General features: G+C 43.1%; 1 protein-coding gene across 4 annotated transcripts in view; it reads right to left on the reverse strand.

The window, feature by feature from the left end:
* The window catches only part of LOC121926664 (inosine-uridine preferring nucleoside hydrolase-like), a 24,552-nt gene extending 5,210 nt beyond the window's left edge, over positions 1-19,342 (reverse strand). Inside the window, exons 1-4 of one of the 4 annotated variants that reach the window (XM_042459825.1) lie at positions 19,265-19,342; positions 10,998-11,188; positions 6,827-7,006; positions 4,009-4,120 (exon numbers count right to left, since the gene is read on the reverse strand). In XM_042459825.1, the coding sequence (XP_042315759.1) occupies positions 4,009-4,120; positions 6,827-7,006; positions 10,998-11,177 (472 nt within the window). In that variant the 5' untranslated portion in view covers positions 11,178-11,188; positions 19,265-19,342. Of the gene's footprint in view, positions 1-4,008; positions 4,121-6,826; positions 7,007-10,997; positions 11,189-13,304; positions 13,325-13,914; positions 14,041-19,057; positions 19,194-19,264 lie in introns of those variants that run through there. The other 3 variants (XM_042459826.1, XM_042459824.1, XM_042459827.1) reach the window with 3 other exon arrangements.
* Positions 19,343-20,508: the final 1,166 nt, after the last annotated feature.

Here is a 20,508-nt window from a genome sequence, read left to right on the forward strand (position 1 = left end):
TGTTGATTTATGTCAAACAAACAGACCAAACAAGAATTTCCATAAAGTCCATCATGAAGTAGTTGTTTCTAGTATGTGGACTGTGTTAGTGTTTACTGAGAAATGCATAGGCAAATTAAGTGAAATCAATGCGTTTTATTTAGTATTTAGGAAAGCATAACCTTGTTAATAGCTACTTCCCACTATCATATCATTGAATTTGATTGCCACTTTACTGCAGTTTCAAAAACCAAACAACCCGGGTTATTAATAATATACAGAATTTAAAAACTAATTCATTAATGAAATAGGACTAGACTTTTCTTCTTTCCTCCAGAGGAGCCATGCCAATCCCCCATTTGGAATGTGCAAGCATAGTGGGGGACATCAGCTATTCATATATTAAAATTAACATTAATAGCTAGGCAAAGCCAATGTGTCATGGATTTAGGACTAGAAGAATTAGAGGTTTTCAGTTCGGACCCCTTTGCAATACTGCTTAATGCACTCTTTCATGGCATATTTTCTGACTTCTCGGTGTTTAGAAAAATTACTTTGGTGGTTATTGTATTCTGGAAAGAATAATCAAAAGAAGTAACTTTCCCAAGCTCTGGATTCCTGAACCTTTAAAAGTCTTGCTGTCTTAATCAGCCTGCTCAGTAATCTGTTGTTCGTGACTCTAATGGTGCCTGTATCTTGTAGTGAACGAAAAAAGATAACATAAAAAATATGTCTATAAATGTTACATTACTGCATCTTTAATATTTTGTAACCTAGCAGAACTGATTAGGTCTGTATTGGTTTTAAGCAAACAGGTGTTTTTAAAAACTGATGACCTATGAAAAGGAAAGACAAAAGATAAAAATTTACAAAATTCCAAATTAGTAAGAAAGTAAGATATTAGGAATTGATATCACAACAAAGAAGCGGCGGCAAATCACAAGAAATTAAAAAGAACTTGAAAGATGGGATAAATGAGTTTGTCATGGGTGGGAAGATATAACATACTGCCTAAAATGCTGTTTTTATTTTAATATACCAATAATAAAAATAACTAATTTAAAATGACACACAAAGACATATCAAAATGTACGGTACAGGGAAAAAACCCAGAATTAAATTCAAATATATGCAATGTAAAAATAGAGAGGAGTAGCATTACCAAATTTAAAATATATTATGGCAAATTGTATGGACTGGGTCACAGAGGTGGATTAAATGAAAAAAGAAAGAATGTTACAAGTGGAGAGTTCAGGAATACGATTCGGGTGGCACGGTTATCTATTCTATATAAACTAAAAGTAAAACAAGATTTTAAAACCATTTAAGACACGCCTTGTAAGAGTTTGGTTAAAAATAAAACCAGATGGTGTCAAAAAATCCCAAAATGGCTTACCTCAAATGAAGCCTTCTTAATAATTGAAATTAAGCGCCAATGTGCTGGGACTAGCAACTGCTTCTTTCATTATGGAAAATGCCAGACTGCCACCAATAGTTCACAGACCAGCTCCAGTCCACATACCATCATCCGACAGCACTAATTTAGATATCTGCCTATCAGTTGTTCCCAAAACTTGGGGTCCACCAGGTATTTAAACTTCAGCTTCCAAAAGTCCTAGCCAGCTAGGCCAATAGTCAGTAATTCTTAGAGCTAAAGTCCAGAACATCTGGAGGGGCCCAAGCTTGGAATCACTGGCCTATCATCAGACATTTACATGTTCCTGTAAAGTCTTATGTTGTGTACCTTCAAGTCATTTCTGATTCATGATGACACTAAGGTACCTATCACTGACCTTGCCTTCATTGAGGCTAAGGAATGTAACTTACCCAAGATCACCCAATAGGTTTCCATGGTTTAGTGGGGATTCCAAACTCTAGCCTTCCAGTGTCCTAGTCCAACACTCAAACCCTAGAACATATGGTCTCTCTCCTGTAATTTACTGAGACTTAACTCCCGATAAGTAATTATAAAAAGTAAACTTAACATCTTACCCAGGACAAGGGGGCAGGAACATATGAACTCCCATGATGCAATATAAACTGGGCAGGTATATTCATTTAAAACAATGTTAAGCAGCTTCTGGATCAGATTCAAAATTGAATTCTCCACAGACTGTAGTATCCTCTGGCTAAGAGATAGAAAAGTCATATTTTTAATTTCTAAGGTCTGCTTCACAGTATAATTAGCATGAATGTAAAACTAACTTTGAAGCAACTTTGAGGGTGAAAACGTGAGATATACTGGGTTTTTCTTAGTGTCTACTGGGGTTGTATTCCAGGGCCCACTGTGGGGGATACCAAAGTCCATGGTTGCTCAGTCCCCATATATTAATGGATAGTGAAATGGGTCCATATATAAAAGAGCAATAGCACTTCATTTATATACCACTTCATACCGCTAAGCCAGGGTAGGCAACCTTTTTGAGGCGGGGGTTGGGTTGCTGTCCCTCACGACAGCTGGGGGGGGGCGAAGCCAGGGGGTGGAGCTTCCACCCACCGGGGGGCGGGGGGTCATGCCGAGGGCGGAGCTCCTTTTTGCCGGCCCCTGACGGGGCCCCAGGCCCTGTCAGAGGTTGGGAAAGAGCCAGCGGGGGCCGCCAGCACTGGAGGCTCCCCTCTTTGCCGGCCCTGACGGGGCCCCAGGCCCCATCAGGGTTGGGAAAGAGCAGCGGGAGCGGGGGCCACCAGCGCTGGAGGCCTCCTCCTCTTTGCCAGCCCTTAACAGGGCCCCAGGCCCCGTCAGAGGCTGGCAAAAAAGTCCTAGAGGCCAGCTGCCACTGCCAGAGCCCTCTTGGAGGGCCCCAGCGACAGCAACGGGCCTCCTAGAGGCCCGCTGCCGCTGACGGACCTCTTTTGCAGGGCCCCAGCGGCTGTAACGGGCCCCCTAGAGGCCCGCTGCCGCCGTCGGAGCCCTTTTGCAGGGCCCCAGCGACGGCAACGGGCCTCCTAGGGGCCCGCTGCCGCCGTCGGAGCCCTTTTGCAGGACCCCAGTGACAGCAACAGGCCTCCTAGGGGCCTGCTGCCACCGCCGGAGCCCTATTGGAGGGCTCCAGGGGCCGCAACGGGCCTCCTAGAGGCCCACCACCATTTTGTTCCTCAATATGGCGGCGAAGTCTCGCGCGACCTTTCACCGCCATTTTGAGGGGCAAAATGGCGCCCGGAGCCATGAAAAAGAGGGGCGGCAGTTAGCGGCAGCAGTGCACAGGAGCCGGCCGAAAGGCCTCCATGGGCCGCATCCGGCCTACAGGCCGGAGGTTGCCAACCCCTGGCCTAAGCAGTTTCTAAGCAGTTTACAACTGTAAGTTAATTGCCCCCAACAAGCTGGGTACTCATTTTAGCAACCTGGGAAGGAGGCAAGCCTGAGTCGAGATTGAACTCTGGCTGGTATTGAACTCACAACCTATCCAGGTTTATGAGTGAATGGCTGTGAGTACAGGCATTTAACCACTATGCCACTAGGGTTCTAAATCACAAAATCATAACATGACAAAATCAAGGTTTGCTTTTCGAAATTTGTATCTTTTTGTAATATTTTCAAGCCGTGGATTGCTGAATCTGTGGATAAAGAAAATCCATGGATATGAAGGGCAGACAGTACAAAATAATTTTCTCTTCCCCACTCCCCGTCCCTCTTTCCCTTTGGATTCTCAGGCCATCTTAACTTGCTAGCATGTAAATTGCACAATTATATATTTTTACTGTGCCCATTAGCATGCACTTTTAATCCTACGTTTATGTAGGGAGTAAAATGTCCGCTCCACAATTTAAAGAGCATATAGGTCACAATCTAAATAAAGCTTGTGTGAGTAAGAACACTGGTTGCATAATTGCATATTGTATAATTGTGTATAGCTGTAGAGTCCTTTGAATCTTTTCCCCCCTACAAAAGTCTTCACTCTCAAACAAGTAATCCATATTTAAAATGGCTTGCCTCTTCAGAAATAGGACCTTCTAATGAGCATACTTCAAAGGAAATGCCAGATGTGCATTTATATGACTTTCCTTAAAAGGTTTCTTCTGATCACTTACATTCAATATTTCCTCCCATGATGAACACGTTCTTAAGTTTCTTAGGAAGGGATGGGTCCATTTTCACTGCCAGCGCTAAATTTGTCAAGGGACCAGTAGCAACTAGAGAAACCTGGAAGATAAACATAATAATTATCTAAAGTAAATTATTCTGAATAATTAGTTATACAGCTTTGTTGTTCAGTATGAACCCCATCCTGAAGTTAAATTGGTATCATTTTTTAGGATCAAGCTATTGTTACAGGTAAAGGAGAAAGTATAGTCCGTTTTCTTTTCCTACGTTGGAAATTCTATGATAATATAGGATTGCTTATCCTAATAATGATGTATCTGTTTGTCTTTCTAGGGTTACTGTCTTAGAGCTATATTGTATTCCTGGGCAGCTGAACCATCCCCAGGCAGTGGTCAGAGTACCATTATCTTCCTAAGTCCTCAATGTTTCACATTCCCACCAATTTGTTTTAAAATCATTATTTGATCGTAATTGCACTGTAGAGCAATTTCACAAATAGCTACCATATAAATTTATATTCCTTTTTGCATTACTGGAGCAACCTTTTTAACATACGGTTTCGTGTCAGAAACTTGACTGAAAGTTGTAGATACAGTAACTAGGTGCTTCTGAAATATATATCCATAGTATATAATGGGATGGACATTGGAAATAAGTTATCTGAGTCTTTAGGATGACAAAGAAGCTTTTTTCTTCAGAAGCAGGACACGTCCCCACAATCTGTTATTCATCAGAGAAAGACCTTCGTGGCTCTTCCTACATTTTAATGTATGTTCTATCAGCAGCAGCTTTATCCAGACATGTACTAGGAAAACTAGTCTGTGTACACTAGTTTTACACATAAGCACATACTGATGTTTTATTTATTAATATGAGCAAGTTAAGCATCAGTATTGATCATAGAATCATAGAATCCTGTGAATTATAACTCCATATCTCTCTTCCTTTTGCTTTTCATCTCTCTGTTCCTTTTCTTTGTCAGATGTTCTCATTGTTGTTGTAAGAAAAAGTTGAAAATGAATCAATATGTGTCAGAATCCTAGATTGGCTACTTACCAGCAGTTAAGGAGATGCAACTAAGTACTGTCTCCTGGCCTGTCCTCTCCCCAGTGCACCTGAAGAGCCAGCCACTGAATTGGGTAAAAGAGGTCCATCAAGCTGGTGATTTGGGGGGGGGGGGTTGAAGATGATGTTTCCAGACCTCCTCTTGTCAGCAAGCAAGGCTGCAGTGGTGTTACTAGGATTGGTGTCACCTGTGCGGTAATTAACGGTGTCACTCAGTTATTTCACTGGGTGACAGCACTGCACCATGAAATGTCCTCGAATGGGGGTGCAGATGGGGAGGAAGGTCTCTCCCTGTGGAACATCTTGCTGCCACTGTCCCCTCCAAACTAAGACAATAAAGATGGAGGGGGCAGAGAGAAAGGCTTCATCCTCATTCTCACCACCCCCAAAGGGGAGCAGCATGCCAAGAGCCCCTCCTTTCTTTCTGGGGGAAGGGCTTTGGGATGCCTCATTGCTGCCTGTTGTTAACCCTTCTGATTGTCTCAACTGGTGTGGTCCACATCCTATGCACCCCCTAATAAAACCACTGCAAGGGTGCAACAAGGAATTGCTTCTCTATTTCTGATGGTCAAAGTGTGTTCAAAGAGAAAAGAGGATGGAAATGTCATCCTTGCAACCTTCCCATCACCAGATGATCCTTTGTCCAATCTGGTGGCTGGCTCTTAAGGTGGAATGGAGGTTGACGGTTGCTAAGATGGGTTGTGACTATATAGGATTAGTGAATAAAGAACAGTTACACATCTGGAACTCTAGGCGCGTTACAGACCGCCAGATTGCGGCGGTCTGCTGCCGCCGCCGCTTGCACCGTCCGGGAGCCTCAGCCTTTAAACGGTGCGGCTTCCGGATGCTGCCGAGAAGGAGCGCGGAAATCGCGCTCCTTCTCAGGCCCCGGAAGAGGCACCGCAAAGCACAAGGGGCGCATTTGCGGCATCATTTCTGGGGCGACACGTGTGGACGCAACGCGTCCAGCACGTAAAGATGGCGGCGCCCGTGTGTATAGGGCACTGCCATCTTTACACCCCCATCACATGCTAGGGGTGAGGCCGGTATGGACGATAGGTCCTCGGCCAACCCCTAGCATGTGACAGGGGCGTATTAAAGGCTTGTTTATAACGCACCCTAGATTACAAATCTGTAACTGCAATACCGAATAGTAGCCATTATTAATAAAGGATATAACTCCCTCCATAATTGTCATCCTCCAGCCTGCGAGGGAGTGACCAGGCAGGCCCAGATCTACCAGGGTTAGCCCAAAGAAGAAGAGCCCTCCCTCCAGTCCATCTGCCTTAGTCCAGGCCTCAGAGGGAGAGAAGAACTACTGGACCTCATCCCTTTTCCCACCACCATTCCCTTATCCTTTTGTGTCGTGTCTTTTAGATTGTAAGCCTGAGGGCAGGGAACCGTCTAATTAAAAATAATAATTGTAAGCTGCTCTGATAGCATTTAGGGCTGAAGGGCAGGGTATAAAAAACTATAAATAAAAATAAATAAAAATAAATATAACTCAAGTTGGTTTCATACTTACAAGCAGCTCAGGAAAGTGTGCTCATCCACATTTGTGGCTAGTAAAATTCAGTAAGAAGCGGCTGAAGAGGATAATCACACCATCATTACAATATGAAGAGACCCAAGGGCCATCCAGTCCAATCTCCTATCATGCAGGGACTCACAATCAAAGCACCCCCAACAGATGGCCCTCCAGCCTCTGTTTAAAAACCTCCAATGAAAGTTTCATCCTACCTGACCTGGTCGTTCATTGGCTATTCTTAGTATTGCAAGCACAGCATGTTCTTTCTGCAGAAGGTCTAAACCTGGAGCTTGGGGATCTGGAACATCACCCAAACCATCTTTACCATAATAGAATTCATCCAGCAGAGGCCCACCAAGTATTGCAGCAGAGGCACCGGAATAAACTGGAATCTATACAAGATATTATACCAATGCAATATGTTTTAATGCCAATCAATTACAATGCTTATAATGATAGTTATATATTTCTGTAAATATTTTTTACAATTTTCAAAGTCAATTCAATTCAGTTTAACAAAACAGGGTGGGGTAGCTGCACCTCATTTATATACATATTTTGAAACTTTTAATTTAACCCAAATGGTGCATTTTATAAGAGGAAATAGCACCCCAGTGTGGGTAGGTATGGAAATGAGCCTATGGAAGTAGGTTGACCATTTATGAAGTTAACAATATTAAAAAAAAAATAGCAAACCCTTTTTTCAAAGGGATACAATTAAAATAGAGCATAAACTGATACACTATATATATATATTAGCACCCCCACCTTCTTCAATAGCACCATTTATTCATTTATTTTATATGTCACTTTTCTCCTAAACTGGACCCAAGGCAGCATGTTTTGTCCCAAGAGCAATACTATGGACTTTGGATGCAGTAAAGCCTCTGGCTCTCAGGAACACAGCATGAACAAAAGACTTGTCCACAAATTTCTTAAGTTTCAAAAGCTTTACTGGTTATAAACACAAACATGAAACTGATATCCTTTTTCTCAATAGTCCCTCCTAAATACCTTGCTCTCTTGGTGGATTTTATCTTTCTTCTTCTGAGGACTATCTTTCTTCTTTTGTGGACTTATCTTTGTCAAAGGAAAATACTCTCTCCAGGTCTGACTTGGCTGAAATCTTACTACACACTGAAACTAGCTGGAGAGAGACAGTAAGAGATCCTGGGATTTCCCACAATCCTTATCTTTCTTAAAGCCAGAGGTAGGCAACCTTTTTGAGCCGGGGGCCGGGTTGCTGTCCCTCAGGCGACTGGGGGGCCGAAGCCGGGGGTGGAGCTTCAACCCTCCGGGGCGGGGCCACGTGCTGGGGGTGGAGCTTCCACCCTCTGGGGTGGGGCTGCGTGCTGGGGGTGGAGCTTCCACCCTCCAGGGGCGGGGCCACATGCCAGGGGCAGAACTTCCACCCTCCAGGGGCCAGGCTTCCCCATCTTTGCTGGCCCCTGACGGGGCCCCAGGCCCCGTCAGAGACCGGCGAAAAAGCTGGTGGGGACCGCCAGCGCTGGAGGGCCCCCTGGAGGGCCCCAGCGACGGCACCAGGCCTCCCAGCGGCCCCCTGCTTCCGTCAGAGCCCTCATGGAGGGCCCCAGCGACAGTAAAGTGCCTCCCAGAGGCCCCCTGCTGTCGTTGTAGCTCTCCTGGAGGGCCCCAGCGATGGCAAAGGGCCCCGCAGAGGCCCCCTGCCGCTCTCAAAGCCCTCCTGGAGGGCCCCAGAGATGGCAAAGGGCCCCCCAGAGGCCCCCTGCCGCCCTCGGAGCCCTCCTGGAGGGCCCCAGAGATGGCAGCGGGCCCCCCAGAGGCCCCCTGCCGCCTTCGGAGCCCTCCTAGAGGGCCGCAGAGATGGCAGCGGGCCCCCCAGAGGCCCCCTGCCAGCCTCAGAGCCCTCCTGGAGGGTCCCAGAGGTGGCAGCGGGCCTCCTAGAGGCCCGCTGCCGCCCATCGCAGCTTTTCGCCACTCTGGGAGCCACCATTTTGGGCGGCAAAATGGCGGCACCCAGAGCGGCGAAAAGCCGTGATGGGCGGTGGCGGCAACAGCAGCCAGGGGGCAGGCGGCAGGTTGCCGACCCCTGCTTAAAGCTATAGATCTCTATTTCCCCTTCTAAACTAATACATAGAAAAGCTTATATAATCTCAACTAAATATATGTCTCAAGAACATCAAAGATGCTCTGGACGGGAGGCATGACACAGCATATAAAAGATACTTAAAACAGAACAATTTTAAAACACAATTAATACCATCAGATTAATATATCATATTAAAAATATGAAATCATTAAAACATTAAAAATACTGTACTAGACTTAGTAAAAGTATTAGCTAGAATACATAGAGATTTGAGAGCTGCTCTTGAAATAGCCTGAGTTGCAGAGGAATACATTACAAAGGCTTTCGTGACACAGCTTTATTGCTGGTTAATTGAATAGCATGCAAATAGAATAGCATGTAAATCTGATACAAAAAAGAAGTTACAGAGATGGAGTAAGCTAAATGTATTCTTTAGCTCTGTTAAACTTAATGTCTGAAAATATAAGAGAATCCACATTAAAAGTTTTATAGAGATGTCATTACACCCCAACAAAAATTATATATGGATTCCATTACACCCCAACAAGAATGAGTAAAATTTATTGTAATATGGCACCATTCTGTTGGAAAGGCTATAATACATAGGTACATTATGTCATATGTGAGTTTCATGTAAAAAAGTCAAGCAGTAAGAACAGACGAGCAAGGCAGCATCTGCACTGCAGAAATAATGCATTTTGACACCACAAAACTACAAATACCAGAATTCTATAGCATTGAGTCATCTACGACAAAGTGGTGTCAAACTGTATTAATTCTGCACTGCAGTTGCAGCTGAAGAGGAGTAATCGCTAGGAGATCAGGTGTCATGCTTGCAGGAGACTTCTGTGTTGTGTTTGTAACGGTCAAGAGTGATGGTGGGCTGGGGAGGCTTGGTAAGAATTCTCACAAAAAACAAGTATTTGTTGGTCTAGTCCAGTGATCCCCAAACCTTTTCAGACCACTGCCCCTTTTCCTCTTGGGCAATGATCCTAGTGCCCCCCAATGGCTATTTCTCCATACCAGGTCTACAGTTTGTGCAGCAGCCAGCCAGTGATGTCTACCTCAGTCACACCCAGCTTATCACTGTCTCTTACTATTTTATCTCTCATGTGAGAATAGAGCCGAAGCCGTGGCCCAGGCTTGCTCCTCTCTCTTCTTTGTACTGGCCTTACAGCAAAAGGAATCCTGGCTGGCATGGGCAAGAGGCTTCTCTCTTGCTGCCTGACCAGCTGCTGCTTTTGCACCTGGTCACCTAGGAGCAGCAACCAAGCAGTTGGCTGAGCAGTGTCCGAGAAGCCTCTTGGCCATGCTGGTTTTGTGACAAAGGCTGGTCTGGACAAGGTTTCTTGGTTGCTGCTTGACTGGCTGCTCAGTTGTTGCTCTGTGACTGCGTACAAAGCAAGAAGCTTCTTGTCAACAAGGAAGAACTCTCAATCCTTCTTTGCTGGGGTGGAGAATGAAGAAGGACTCTCAATTCAAGACAGGCAGAGAGATGGAAGACTCTTTGAAAGAATCAACCTTGGATACTCTTCCTTCAATGCAGCTCCAACCTGCCAGCCATGTCCTGGCAAAGCTTACAAAGCTTAAGCAGAGTCCAAAATGTGAAAGCTCCTTATAGCCACCAGTTCTCTCCCACCACCATGTGCTCTAACTCCTAAAGACTGCTGGCTCCTCTGGTGTTTCTTTTGCACCAATATTTTGACTGAAGCAACCCACCACCCCTCTTCTCTCACCAACCCCCTGTTGCCCCCTTTCCACTCACCACCCTCCTGGATCTTTCCATTGCCATGAGGGGTGGTGTACTGCCCACTTTGGGAATCACTGGTCTAGTCACTTCCAGCAAGCCATATAGATGACCATTCAGAGAAGATAGTTTTTTATAACTACTTGGCTGGAGGTCACTGGTACAGCCACACTGGCATGTGTAAAATGGATGGTGCATACAAATAAAATGAAGACGCAGGAACAAGCTCCATCATACATAGGCAAGAAGCAGATGAAAGGCCCTCCCTTCACTCTAACTGCTACTATCCTGGCCTCCATGGGAGAGAAGAATTGGCAGTATCTGCTGGACCTAATACTCTACCCCACTGCCATCCCCCTTTCCTTGTATGTGTGCTTTATATAGATTGTAAACTTAAGGGCAAGGAACAATTTATAACCCACTCTGAGAGCCTTTGTGCTTGAAGAATGTGGTATACATATCCTAAATAAATAAATAAATCAAAATATGTGGATGATTTAGATGCCAATTTTCCATTGCATGAGCATGGAAAACATGTTTGAAATATTATTCAGTAGAAGCTTACCTTAAGCTTATTACAAACATGTAACACACGGAGTGTGTTTCTTGATGTATTTTCCAACAGACTGTTTCCGTAACAGCAAGTAATCCCTAGGACTTCAACACTTGGAGATGCTAGAGCTATCATTATAGCTACAGCATCATCAACACCACAGTCAACATCAAGCAGCAGAAGTTTCTTCATTTCAGAAATTCCTGCAAAAGAGTAACATTAATGATTTAACAAGACAATCTTTGTTATCAGATGAAGTTACGAGTGGATAGAGTAGTGATAAAAATCACAGGATTATTATAAACCAACTGGTGACTTGAAGGCACACACATAAACACCCAATATGTATGTACAGTGGACCCTTGTTATACGCTGGAGTTTGGTTCCAAGATCCCCTGTGGATGATAAAATCTGTGAATGCTCAAGTCCCATTAAATATAATGACATATTGCTTTGGTCACATTTATGTAGAAAACAAAAACATGTATTCACGTACTCTGGCTTGCTGCCTTAATGACTGACTGACTGACTGTAGCTGTACCATTTGAATTTCTGTTTGTCATGTAACTGTTATGTACTACCTTTAGCTACAGTTTTGTTGTTGTGAACTTCCCTCGAGTCAACCTAGACCCATGGCAAGCCTGTGGATAAGGCATTTCCAAGATCTCCTGTCCTCCACAGCTCTGCTTAGTTCCTTCAAAGTAACACCCATGACCTCTTTAATAGAGCCCACATGCATGCAGCTTTCCTTTCTACTTAGAATTATACAATCACAGAGTTGGAAGGGCCATCCAGTCCACTCCATTCAGCCATGCAGAAACTCACACTCAATGCACCTCTTGACAGATGGCCATCCATCCTGTTTAAAAACCTCCAAAAAGGAGACTCCACCACTCTCCAAAGGAATGTGTTCCACTGTTGAACAGCTCTTACTGTCAGGACGTTCCTCCTAATGTCGAGGTGGAATCTCTTTTCCTCTAGTTTGCATCCATTGTTCCACGTTCTAGCCTCTGGAGCAGCAGAAAACAAGCTAGCTCCAAAATCAATATGACATCCCTTCAAATACTTAAACAGGGCTATCAAATCATCTCTTAACCATCTCTTCTCTAGGTGAAATATACTCAGCTCCCTAAGTCTCTCCTCATAAGGCATGGTTTCCAGAACTTTCACCATTTTAATCACCCTCCTTTGGACACGCTCCAGTTTCTCAACATCCTTTTTGAATTGTGGTGCCCAGAACTGGACACAGTATTCCAAGTGGGGCCTGACCAAAGCAGAATAGCACTATTACTTCCCTTCATCTAGATACCATACTTCAATTGAGGCAGCCTAAAATCACATTGGCCTTTTTAGCTATCGCATCACAATGTTGACTCATGTTCAACTTGTAGTCTACTAGGACTCCTTTTCACAAGTAGTTTCATCCAGCCAGGTGTCCCCCATCCTATATCTATGCATTTCATTTTTCCGCCCTAAGTACAGTACCTTACATTTCTCCGCATTCAAATTCATTTTGTTAGCTTTGGCCCAGCTTTCTAATCTATTAAGGTCATTTTGAATTTTGATCTTGTCCTCTGGGGTCTTAGCTGCTCCTCCTAATTTGGTGTCATTTACATCCCTCCACCTTCCCTAGAATTTGTTCTAATGATTCATGCCTCTTTATGATGTGTGCAAAGTACGACAACCTTAGTTTGGTCAACTTGGCTTCTAAGAAGATTAATGGCTTGATCTGTTCTTGTTTGTCCTTTTGGGATCCTCTGCACTCTTCTCCAGCAACACATTTTGAATGAGTTGATTTTTCTCCTTTCCTCCTTCTTAACTGTCTAGCTCTCACATCCATATACGTTACCTTATTTATAATCTACTCCTTTCACACTTTCCCCCTGGAACTCAAGGCTATTTAAAAAGTGGCAAATCTGAGATGCTAGAAAACTGACAGTCTCCTTTTTGTTGTGCTCTTTGTTTTGTTGTTCCTGACATCTTGTGAAGTTTGGTGCTAAATGAACCAGGGCCTGTTAGGGAGACAAGTAGCTGCCTCCAATGAGAGAGGGATTTGGGAACAGATTTGCGGTATCAGTTTTGTGGATTTGGGGGTTATTGTTTTGCAACACGGCTGCCCCTGGATATATTTTGTAATGTTACGGCATTGCAATTATATATGCGACATGTTGTGGCGTTTATATTATTATGCCATTACAGTTAGGTATTGTAGTGTTACGGCATTACAATTATATTTTTAAAACAGGTTAATAATGATGCCATAGTGATATAATTTTATTACAGCCAACAGCTTTCCAAAACAACTTGGTTCGCACTCACAGTATTAAAACTTTTGTATATTTTACTTCTACTTCACAAACGAGTGCTGTTTTCTGTGGTGAATATTGGCTACATCCACATTGGAGAAATAACCCGGTTTGGTACCGCTTTAGCTCTTTGTCTGGCTCTCTGCTATGGAATTCTGGGAGTTGGAGTTTGTTGGGGGGCCCAGAGCGAAGCTCTGCTCTGCTCTGGGCCCCCAACAAACTCCAACTCCCAGAATTCCATAGCTTTGAGCCAAACAAAGTTAAAGCGGTAGCAAACCGGATTATTTCCCTAGTGTGGATGCACCGCTTATGTGAGGGGCTGCTTAAACTCGGGCGGGTCGCAATGACACCATTCAGACACTTTTACTGTGTGGGATTACAACTCCCAGAATCCACAGCATGAGCGCATTCTGGAAGCTGCAGTCTCCAAAACGCAGCTCTGTGGGAGAGTAATATATAAACCCTTTGCCCAAGCGAGCTGTCCAGTGCGCATGCGCCAAAAGCCTCTGCGAAAGGGCGCGAGGCGCATAACCGGTACTCGCGTTCGAACGCTCACGCGCGCGGGAAAAAAAGCAATACGGCGGCCTCTGTTTCATGCAAACGAACCGCAGCCCTCTCCATACCTGCGCGCGCCAGAGCCTGTCAGGTCCTCTCTCAACCGTTGGGCAAAAGGCGCTCGCGCATTGGCAAACGGACCAATCAGGAGCCGCTGTTCATTTATAAGCCCTCCCTCCTATTTGTCAATCCACCGCCGTAACTTTGCGAATAGCCGCGTCCCAGAAAGACTATTACTGTGGGACAGTCGTAGTTTGATTGACAGGAACACCTGGTGGGAGGGGGAGGGGGCGACAGCGTCGACTGAAACCAACGGCCCCGCTTTTAACTGCCATGGCTCCATGCTGCGGAATTGTGGGAAATGTAGTCCCCTGTGGCACCAGAGCGCTTCCTCTCTCTCTCTCTGACAGAGAAGGCCAAATGTCTCACAAAACTACAAATCCCAGTATCCCATAGCATTGAGCCATGGCAGTTAAAGCAGTCTCAAACTGCATTACTTCTCCAGTGCAGCTACAGCCCAAGGCAAAAAACTCGTCTAATTTAAAATTCAAAATGGCAGCAGCTGCAGAAGTGTCCCAATCCTTCTCCTTCCTCACTTTCCAGTGGGAAGGAGTTAATAGTAAAAGTTGCACCTGTTGCCTTCCTGCCTACAGTGAAGTGTGTGTGTGTGTAAATGTAAATACTCTAAATAAAATAAACAAATAAAGGCACAGTTGCTTTAAGCTGACAGGGACATCTTTCACACTATTTTCTATTCATTATTATTTATTAATTTTATTTTTATCCCGCCTTTCTCCCAAGAGTTACAACATATGTAATATATTGAAACAGCACTTTAAAAACAATTAAAAATAATCAAGTTAAAACAGTAAAACCTTTTAAAATTACACTACACAGTTTTAACGCTATGATTCCACCACATCCTGTGGAATCCTTGGGTGTGCAGTTCAGCATTTTGAATTCTCAGCCACAGAGCCCTAGTGCGTCGTCAAACTACAAATCCCAGGATTCCACAGGATGGAGCCATCATAAGTGGGATAATAGCCCTATACTGTAATTGTGTAGTATGAAAAGGCCCTTGCTTAGAGAGTGTATCCCCTTCTCTGTATGTGGTACACTCTCTCTGCGTCCACACTGGAGAAATAACCTGGCTTGGCACTGCTTTTACTGCCCTGGCTCAAGGCTATGGAATTCTGGGAGTTGAAGTTTGTTGTGGGGCCCAGGTCCACAACAAACTCCAACTCCCAGACTTCCATAGCCTTGAGCCAGGGCAGTAAAAGCAGCAGCAAACCGGGTTATTTCTCCAGTGTGGATGCATCCTCTAACTAGCTTTTGATAATTTATTTATTGGTTGCATTCCTTATTTCTATTTTTGATAATTTACTCAATTATCAATAGTGGGGAAAGTGGCCCTGCAGCTATTTTTGGACTGCGGTGCCCATCAGCCTTGGTCAATTATAAGGAATTGTGGGAGTTGCAGTTAATATTGGGGAAGATGTGACTTCCACATGTTTTACGGTACCAATGAGGGGCAGGGGGAATTAGTCATCAAAACATTTTTATCTATTTCAATACAACAGAATAAGATGCCGAAATCCTGACGTGGTAAAAGGAACTGAGGAGTTTATCACACTAGCGAGATTCCGTGGGAAAACGGGAGTTAAACTAGATTTAAACCAAAAAAACCCAGGAAATGCCCAAAATTTATCACACAATGTCACAGTTAACTGAAATAACACAAAGTTAATTCAAACACAAAGTGGAGAAAATCAGTAGCTTTTTACCTTTGGATGTAACAACCCGAAAGCAAAAAAGCTACCGTTTTTCTCTGCGTTCAGATTAACTTTGCATTATTTCACTTGGGCAGTCTCTAGTGAAATGAAATGAAATGAAATTTTATTTATATACCGCCGTTCCCATGATCACGGCGGTTTACAACAAATAAAATACTATACAATGCAATTTACAAGCAGCATAAAAAGCAAATACTACAATACAAGGATAAAAATACAACAATGGCATAGCATTATATATTTCAAGCACAGCATAATAACAAATAACAATGCATTTCACTACAGGACAGCAATACAATTCAATACAAGATAAAAATCTATACATGTCTCAGAACAACCAATATTACATAGCAGCAATAACATATCCAAACAGTATAAGCCCAGCATTACTAACCAAACTAACCAAACCCCACCCCTCCAAAAATGCCGCTCCAGCAGCGGAGAGAAGTCCTCTTGGGCCGCTGCCCTGATGGAGGAGGGTGAGCGGCGGCGTCTCTGGTGGGGAGGCCGGGAGCCAGCTTTATGGGGCCGCTCTCACTGGCCCCGCCCCTCCGAAAAACGCTGCTCCAGGGGCGGAGAGATAAACTAACCAAATTTGCAAGTTTGGTTTAAATTCAAATGTACTTTAAATCACGTTTAACTCCCGTTTTCCCACAGGATCTCCCCTAGTGTGATAAAACTCTGAAAGTGGTGGGTACAAATATTTGTTTGAGCATTCCCTTGAGAAAACTGTTTTTGTTTTAGAAAAGCCCATATCCAGTTCTTATGGAAAATAGATGGAATGCATCTAATTTCCTACTCCCACCTCTACAAATTTTCTACATTTAAGAGGATGTATGGTATCCTTTCATCTGCAGGGTCACCATGAGACGAAGTCAATGTCACAGCATTACCCTTCTGTACATATAGAAATGCATTGATTTCCCACTTCCACCCCCCTCATCAAGAAAAATCCCAGTGTTTGCCTTTTACTGAAAAAAATGCAACCTCCGTGCAACGTTTGAGATGGATTTGTGTAGAACATTTTGGAGAGAGGGATCCATGTTATGTATAATACACTAATGGCAAATAGTATGTATTACATATATACATGTATATTATAATGCATATTTACTAATGGCAAATAGTATACTAATGGCAAAACTGGATCACAAGCTATATTGTGTACTGGGTGCAGACTGACAAATGGAACATGATGTCTCCCATGGCTGTTCTCATTCGCCATGCAGCTCCCCTGGTTGCATTCCCTATCTGTTGTTTCTTAAAATGAGAGAACATACAGAGACAAAGGACAGATATGGGGAGAACTATGAGGCCCTTTGGTCCTCCAAATGTTTTGGACAGTGATTCCCAGGAGCCGCATAATCACATAGTAAAGAAGTGTGGGAAGTCTTGTCCAAACATCTGGAAAGCCAGAGGTTCCCCGGTTATTATTTTTATTGCTGATTTTGATCTTTTGGATTTTATTGTTACAAACTGTTCTGTTTTTCCCCTCTGAAAAATGTACACTGTATAAGATTTTAAAAGGTATCAATCATATCCATCTGTGCTTATACATCATGTTACAGCTGACAGGATCTCTGCTAAAGATCTCATCTTTCGGCCTCTGAGGGAGAGAGTAGGCTGGCCCAGTACCATCAGGGGCTAGCCTGAAGAAAGAGGCTCCTCCCTCCCTAACTGTCATCTTTTGGCCTCTGAGGGAGAGAGTAGGCTGGCCCAGTTCCATCAGGGGCTAGCCTGAAGAAGAAGAGCCCTCCCTCCGGTCCATCTGCCTTGGTCCAGGCCTCAGAGGGAGAGAAGAATGCTGGACCTGATTCCCTCCCCCCCCTCACCATTCCCTTCTCCTTTTGTGTCGTGTCTTTTAGATTGTAAGCCTGTGGGCAGGGAACTGTCTGTTATCCCCTCTATTGTAAACCGCTCGGATTCCCAGTGATTGGGCGGTATATAAATAAAACCTATTATTATTATTATTATTATTATTATTATTATTATTAAAGCTACTGAAACCCTACATTGGTAATTTTGCACATGTAATTTAAAATAAGTCTGTATAGGATGATAGGTTAGAGATACTTTCCAGATTGGGTGTTCAACAAAAATGATACTTAGTTTATTACTTACTTTCTACTTCATATTACAGCTTTTTGGTTAAGGATATCATTGTGTATTAGCAGGGTCTTGATAATAGTAGAGGTTCTATAGTGGATTTTTTAAGTTTTAAAAAAGTTATAGGAACTGATGAAGCCCACAAATGATTTCTCAGGTTACACAGGTTTTGTGGAGACCCCTCCTTACCTTGTGGAGATGGCTCCTTTGCTAGGTGCTTTGATTTTTATGTTTTTTAACGCTAAATGCAGTTATAGTTCCATGACCCTCCAAAGAAGATAGGTTCTAGTCACAATTTTTAAAAGTAACAATTTACAGTCACACTTCCATTTTTGTGGACCACAGTCTCGATTATTCACAGAGAAGCAAGCCCCATTGGCTAAAATGGCACATGCAGCGATTCAAGCCACTGGGGCTTGAATACAGTATATGCAAGTTTCCACCATTTTGGCAGAGGGAAGGGATCCAGAACAGATCCCTGTGAAAATTTGTCAAAAATAAATGAAATAGGTATCTTTTCTCTTTAAAATGTTAGATGCTAGTGGCCTAGCAGGATAACACTGCATGAGACATAACCTCAACAATGTGATGTCCCTCCTCTACCATTTAGTGGGGCCATAGCCCTATAACTAGAAAATAATTTGGAAAGTTAGTTACAATGTAGTTATATCTTCATTAAAATGATTTAGAAGTAAGTTGTTGTTTGTTAGTAATTTCTGCAAAGTACAGCCTTAGTTGCTGTTACTAAATGGGTAGTAGGAGGTAAAATCTGGCTCTAACTGGGCAGGGGAGTGAGGGCATAGGGGTTGTGTGCTTTGTTAAGGATTCCCATGCTGCTCCCCAATATTTTTCTGCTCTGTGAAATACAGAAATAACAGCTAACACCAAGGTGAAGTTATCACTTCACCTACCTATTTGCTACTGCTTTCTCCCTCTCCATTTGGGTTGACTTCTCTTCTTCCCATTTCGGAGGCTTTCAGAATGAACTTTTCTGAGAGGAAGAACTGCAAGACCCATCTGCACTGGTTCTGTGTGCATGTCTATTTCCTCCCCTCCCCTCCCCAAAACTTACCTACTGCATTAGGAATGACAAGACCCTGATTCCAACAAGGCCTCCAAAGGCTGAAGCTATTCTTCGTAAACCCAACAGATAATATCATTTCCAGGAAGTCAGGTCACCGTATATTTTTGGAGGGCCCACCCTAGCTTGTTTTTAAACTGATTCCATCTTCACGCTAGCTGGACATTATAAAATTCTTACAACATTAAGAACTGGTGCCTGATATTGCATGTTTACCTGCTTCCCACTTACCTTAGTTTCTTTTTGTGGGCTGTTTAAGCCTGAAAGCAGGGGCTCTTGTGTATTTATCTATAAGTCACTCTAAGAGCTTTTCCAGCAAGAACAGTACAAAATGCTTTAAATAACTGATCAATCAAGCACTGCTTAGAATTTATTTTTTACACAACCAACAGTTTCTTATAGCTATGTCCTCCCCCTGCACAACATTTGTGTCCTTACCTGATCTGAGTTTTTTCTGACTGTCTGGAGCTTGCTGCCTTCCAGTGGAACTTGACCCTGACTATATTTTATAATCGCATGTAAGTTAATATTTACCATTACAGCATAACCTCTATGAAGCAAAAGACTTGTGATTGGTTCTCCTAACTTTTCTTTCACTTAAATTTTGTCAGTTCATCACATCCTAAATCAATGAAGGGGAAAATAATTTCAGACAGTAAACAAGCATTTAGATGTTCATACTCTTATCCTGGACATGAATGAACAGGTAACCTAGAAGAAAAACAGTGATGTAGGGGTGGATCAACTCACATTCTTTTTGCAAATTTACTAGGGTAGCATACTGGGGAAATAAAAAGCTGATCAAAATCATGGGTATAATGGGTCCATTGATTTCACATCAGTCCAACCATCCAAAGATAACTAGTAGAAGAGACAACATTCACGATTTGCTTCAGCTTGGAAACAAGTAAAAAAGTCATTCTTCACTTCAGAACTTTCCTGCCCCCAATCTTTATACATGCAGGGCATTGTCTATAGTCTCCTACCTAAAGGAACCTGTCATTAAAAGAAGGAAAATGCTGATAAATGCTTGCACTTCTGCAGTGGAAAAAGGTGGTAAGAACTACTTACCTTGTCCTTTTATTTTTGGGGTGGGGGCTGAAAAATTTTCAGGCCATCCAAAAAGAGAATGATTTAGAGCCTTGAAACTTACAAGATGTCTGTACAATTTTCCGTCCTCATGCATGCCTGGCATTCTCTATAGTTTCTGACTTCTTAGAAGCATATTTTGCTAAAACCACTTTCTTGCTCTTCACTCATACTTTATGCCTAATTCCACTGTTTCTTCCACCCATTCATTTATAAACATTTTTTAAAATTATGTTCTTCCTTTCTTCCCTGTACATCAAAATTTGTCATCTATACAACATATTGTAGTTTATCTGAAAGGATATGCATTCAGTGTCTTTAGAAATAGTGAATGATGCAATCCAGTAAGATTTTGAAAGGCCACACTTTGCCAACTATTACTGGCTGTGGACAACTTTGATCAGATCTCATGCTTTCACTACCACTTCTATACAGATGACACTGTGCTCTGCTTTATTACCCCTGAAGTGCTCCCATCCTTCTTGATACAATCCTGTCTGTGACCCATCACCCTTTAAACTTCTTCATTTCTACGATTCATAATTTTAGCAATTCTGCTACTTTCAGAAAAAGCCAAAAGTCTTTTCCTCGCT

This window comes from Sceloporus undulatus, chromosome 3 (genome assembly GCF_019175285.1).
Source record: "Sceloporus undulatus isolate JIND9_A2432 ecotype Alabama chromosome 3, SceUnd_v1.1, whole genome shotgun sequence".
In the NCBI taxonomy this organism is placed as follows: Eukaryota; Metazoa; Chordata; class Lepidosauria; order Squamata; family Phrynosomatidae; genus Sceloporus; species Sceloporus undulatus.